Genomic DNA, 6000 nt, shown 5'->3' on the forward strand with positions numbered 1-6000 from the left:
GTGCTTATTTAAAACGCTAAAAATAATTTTTTGCAAATTTGTTTTTAAAGCATATGTAGAATTATTTAAATAAATAGGGGGTCAAATTTAATTTAGTAAGACTTATATGTGAAAGATTTACCCTTCAGCTTTACAGGAAACAATCCTATAGACCTTCATTAGTACATAGTTGAATGACCTCAGCAGTTAAAAAAGTAATTTTTTTGCAAAAATTACCACTTTTTAATTATTTAAACAATGATCCCCTTGTATGATTTGGATACTGTCTTGAAAATATCTTTTGTACCCACCTAAACTTTGATATAAAATTTGTTTCAACCTGTACGAATTTACATTTTGATTTACATGTAGTGTAATTTTATTTTACTAGACTAATATTATATCCTAAATTTCGTGTCCCGTCAAAATAGCCCGGTCAAAGGAGCCCCGTCAAAAAAGCCCCGTCAAAATAGCCCGAACACAAAATAGCCTCGACAAAATAGCCCGCAAACAAAATAGCCCCGACAAAATAGATCGCACACAAAATAGCCCCGGTCAAAACAGCCCCGGCTAAAATAGACCCGGCTAAAACAGCCTCTTATAAACAATTACATAATTATTTATACAAGGTGTCCAAAAACTTTTTTTTAATTTCAATTATTTGGCAAAAAGGAAGAATGGATTTAATTTATTTAATTTAAAATGCATTTTATTGTTGCCCGAAAACGGAAAAAAATGTTTATATCATAAATAAACATTGATTTTCGCTTAACTTAAATGTTCAAACTTCCAAGAGGCAGGGAAGACAGAACTCGAGTTCTCTGAAAAGACCATTTTTATTTAATGTGGTTAAGATAAACATCTGAATGGAGGATAATTACCATTTCTGAAAAAATGTATTTTTAAGGAATTATTTCATGATGAATTCTGAAGGGAGCTTTTTTGTCGGGGTTATTTTGTCGGCGGGCTATTATTCCGCGGCAATTTTGTCTGCAGCCTATTTTGTCGGAGCTATTTTGTGTGCGGGATATTATGTCGGGGCTATTTTGTCGGAGCTTTTTTGACGGGGCTATTTTGACGGGGTACCCCTAAATTTTGCTTACGATCAAATAGTGATAGCACAAGACGAAGATGACCTCAGCTTTATGATGAGAAAACTGGAACAAGAATATACAAAAAACAGAATTTTCCATTCTATTCTATTCTATTTTAACCTTAAAGAAAACTGAATACCTAACAACGTAGAATACAGAAATAAAATTGCTGTAAATAGACAAAGATAAACAAATCAAAATAACAGACAAGTACGACTATTTAGGTTTCATAATACTAAACAAAGGAATATCTGAATAAGATATAAAAAATAGACTAAGAAAACAAGAGACTGCATACGAAAATTGAACCCGTACGTACTTTAGAAAGGAACTACAACGTTAACAAGGTTTTATTGTTTTATATAGTGTACGACAATCTAGATATGAAAAAACCTCTGAGTGCTTCCATTTAAAGGGGTGCATTTTTGCGAAACGGGTGAATTAGTTCTTAGGCACAGGGCGAATTAGGGTAAGTTCTATGCACCTTTGGTGTGAACATGTCTACTGTAAAATTGTTCCAGGTTAAATTTACTATCGAAATAATTTTAAAGTCAGAAATATAATTTTTTACAAAAATATGTTCCAAAGAAAAGCAAGAAAAAAACACGAAAGATATCAATTTTGTCTTTTGCCCCATAACTTTTTTCCACTGGGATATAGGTATATGCATTGCTTCAGGGAAAAAACTTTTTATCATTCCCCTTTAAAATGACGTTTAGTAGATGTCCCTATGATTTACAGTTTCCAAAATATGACTTTTCAAATTTTGCCACTCACAGCGATTTTGGGACATTTTCCTTGTTACTTCGCAACCATTGTTCTGTAACTTTTTTCTACACAGCTTTAGGTATATGCAATGTTACATTTAATAGGAATACAATTCAATTACCTTTAAAACGGTTTATTGTAGAGAGGCGTGTGACTATTTTTAAGTAAGATATGGTTTTTCAAAATTTTATACTTTTAATGATTTTTGATATATTTTACGATTATTGTAAATTTCTCATTATAACTTTTTTTATTGTATATTTAGGTGTATACATTGTGTCATAAAAAAGAAAGCTTATTTTCTTTACTTTAAAATGGTGTATTGTAAAAAATTCTAGGACTATTTTTAAACAAGATATGCTTTTTCAAATTGTGATATATACACATGCAATAGGTACCACTAAGTTGGAACCATATGGAAACCTTTTTTATTATTAACTTTATGAAAAAAGATATTCTCTATAAAATGATCTGCATAGTCTAAAACCCAAGATGCAGTCATCAGATATAAAATTTTATCAATAGTATACGAGGTATATAAAGTAATTTTATATTTTTTCACAATATCGACAAGCGTTATTAAGAAAAGTTATTTGGAATTAAAACATATGTTATAATATGCAATTATATTCTTCTAATTGAAAAAAATAAAAAAAATTAAAATTTTTCTCAAATTACGGATACCCTTGGATATCCTACCGATATCTTGTTTAAAAATAGTCCTATAATTTTTGCTATACACCATTTTAAAGTAAAGAAAATACGCTCTTTTTATTTCACAATGTATATACCTAAATGTACAATAAAAAAAGTCATAATGAAAAATTTCAAAAATAATCATAAAAAATATCAAAAATCATTAAAAGTATAAAACCTTGAAAAAACATAACTTGGTTAAAAATAGTCGTACAACCTTATACAGTAGACCACATTAAAAGTAATTGACCTCTTTTTGTACGAAATGTACCATTGTATATACCTAGAAAGGCGTAGAAAAAAGTTCCAGAACAATTTTTGCGAAATAATGGGGAAAATAGCCCAAAAATGCTGTGCGTGACGAACTTTGAAAAATCCTATTTCGGAAACTGTAAATCCGAGAGACTTTTACCAAACTTCATTTTAAAGGGGAAAGATGGAAGTTATTTTTTTCCAAAGCAATGCCTATACCTACATATATCCCTGCGAAAAAAGTTATGGGACAAAAAACAAAATTTCTTTCTTTCTTGTTTTCTTCTTGCTTTTGTGATAAAAATGTGATATTTCGATAATAAAAATTTAACCTGCAACAATTTTCCTGTAGACATATTTGTACCAAAAGTGTGTAGAACTTACCTTAATTCACCCTGTGCCTAGGGATTAATTCACCCCTTTCTGAAAAACGCACCCATTTACAGGGTAGCACTCCGCGGTTTTTTGAAAAATAGACGTCCATTGACCATATGAGACAATAAAATTCCGTTTAGCTCCGTTGTAGTTCCTTTTAGCTCTCTTATTTTGAACATAATCAATAGTCTACTGTGGGATAAGACATCAGTATAAAAATAAAAATATATAACGCCATGACAAAAACTGCCCTGACTTATGGATGTGAAAATTTGATAATAAATAAGAAAACCAAAAGCAAAATAAGAGCAACCGAGATGGAGTTCCTAAGGAGAAACTGCAGAGTAACAACAATATTAAGAATAACATTGAAATTAAGAATAGAATGGGAATGAACTCAGATAAAATGAACTACATAGAAGAGGATACATACATATTATGTCGGAAGAGCAGAACCGTTGGATAAGCAGAATAACAGAGTGAAACCCGATATGAAGGAAGATGAGAGGCAGACCCCGAAGACCTTTCAGAGATGAAGTGGACGACGCAATGGAAAAAAGAAATCTGCAGGAAGAGGACTGGCAGAATAGAAATAACTAAAAAGAACGGTTGACTGAAGGACTACAACAGTAAAACAAGTGGAAATCCTTAGTATGTATATACATAATGTACCATCGAATTAAAAAAATAAATAAAACAGTAAAGTCGTCGTTAAAACAAAAAAGGGATTATTAAAGATATAAAAATTAAAAATATTTATGGCCTTAAGATTGGAGTATTTATATTATTTAGACATTAGTATTGATAAAAGTAACAAAAATGTTATTAAAGAATAAGATTTACCTCCGGCAAGTAAAACGCCTAGCGTTAAAAAAATACTTTCACGAAACATCCTGTACCTACTTCGCGAATTAACGGTGAACATTATAATGCTCTATTATTTATAACTTTTGATTGCGGTGATAACACATATTTTATACATAAAACGTGTTAATTGGTTTTCTTAATCATCAGCTGTATTGCTTAGTTCCTTTTATTGGTTTAAGATATTTTATCAAAATTTGATAGCTAGCTTCCAATTAATCACATTACTACCGAAAAAAAAAACAAATCTAATAGATCAGTAAGGAGATGTGAAAAAACGTCTATTTTTGGATGGGAGAGGTGGCATTCGGATTTTTGCAGATAAAGTTAGGTGACACCTTCAGTAATAATAATTGACTTATACTCCTTCTAAAATATGCCCGGAACATTAATAAAAAAATTAAAATATTTAAAAATTTCGAAAAACATCGATTTTTTTCTGCTTTTTTTGCTTATAACTTTAAAACGATTCGTTTTGGAACAAAGTCGTAGAGAAATAAAATAAAGATAATTGAGTTTTGTATGATATACGACTGGTCAAAAATTCTTAACGTATTACCTTTTCTGCAATATAGCAATAAATTCAAATTAAGGAGGCAAAATACGCCTGTTGTTATTCAATGTTTTTAACCACTTTGGTGGCACTTAGGACCTTAGTAATTCACTTATGAAATTCTTTGTAACATATTTAAACCGTGTACCAAATTTAATTAAAATCGACTTAATAGATTTTGCATAATAAATTTTCAATCTAAATGTTTTTAAAAAGTTCAAATTTTTTAAAATCTTTTTGAACAAAAAGTAGACCATTTAGAAGTTGGCTAATTTTTTATATATAAAGAGGTGCTTTACCTATGTATCTAATACACTTTACAGAATTAAAATCGGATAATTTAAGAAGCCTCAGCAATGTTTTAAACTTATAAACAATTTTTTGGCTTATAAACAAATAGTTTTAACTATTTATAATGGGAAATAAGCCACAATATTATTAAAAAATTATTTTTATTAACGTTTCGACGCCCAAATCGGGTGCCGTGGTCAAAATACAAAATACTAGTTTTTGTAAAATTTTTTTAAAATTCAGTAGTATTTTGTATTTTGAAAACGGCACCCGATTTGGGCGTCGAAACGTTAATAAAAATCATTTTTTAATAATATTGTGGCTTATTTCCCATTATAAATAGTTAAAATTGTAAAAATTCCACAAGAAAATAGCTTCAGAAAAACATAAACAAATAGCTTTGTTTAATAATAAAAAAATTAATTTTTAGCAATGCAAATAATTAAAACCGGTATAATTCGACTGAAACTTTCAAATGCTGTCAGCAGAATTGCTATTTTATTTTTTAATCGCGTTAGTTATTCGCGTTCAAAAATTGCAATTTTTCGATTGTTTGAAAGTTCCACTGCGTTTATCTCGAAAACTATGCATCCTACGAAAAAACTTGTAAGAACATTTTTTGCTTAGAATTGCCCAAGAAATACAAGAAAATGTTTTATTTTGCGAAAAATCGATGTTATGTAATTCCTCAAGTTCTTTGTTTATAACAATCTTATCGACATCCGGATCAACTGTTACCCAAAAAAATCGTGTGCTACGGGTCAAAAAATACATAAAAATTTTGGGTAAGTCCATCTAAATAAAGGAGCCCATAGCACCCCCTCCTGGCCATAGCACTAATTTGTTTAAAAGCCAAAAAATTGTTTATAATTTAAAACATTCTTGAGGCTGCTTAAATAATCCGATTTTAATTCTGTAAAGTGTATTAGATAGGTGGAGTGCTTCTTTATATGTAAAAAAATTGACAAATCTTTTGTATGTTCTAGTTTTTGTTGTGCAAGATTTTAAAAAATTTTAATTTTAAAAAAAAAGTTTAGATTGCAAAATTATTATTTAAAATCTAGTAAGTCAATTTTAATGAAATTTGGTGTACAATTTTAGCACATTACAAAAATTTTCTAAGCGAAT

The 6000-nt window shown here is 29.5% G+C and overlaps 1 protein-coding gene across 1 annotated transcript in view; it reads right to left on the reverse strand.

Moving 5' to 3' along the window:
* LOC126886790 (putative glucosylceramidase 3) overlaps positions 1-4166 on the reverse strand; it is a 47328-nt gene extending 43162 nt beyond the window's left edge. Inside the window, exon 1 of the mRNA XM_050653842.1 lies at positions 4008-4166. Within this exon, the coding sequence (XP_050509799.1) occupies positions 4008-4089 (82 nt within the window). The 5' untranslated portion in view covers positions 4090-4166. The remainder of the gene's footprint in view (positions 1-4007) is intronic.
* Between the last annotated feature and the right edge of the window lie 1834 nt (positions 4167-6000).

This window comes from Diabrotica virgifera, chromosome 6, assembly GCF_917563875.1.
Source record: "Diabrotica virgifera virgifera chromosome 6, PGI_DIABVI_V3a".
Lineage (NCBI taxonomy): Eukaryota > Metazoa > Arthropoda > Insecta > Coleoptera > Chrysomelidae > Diabrotica > Diabrotica virgifera.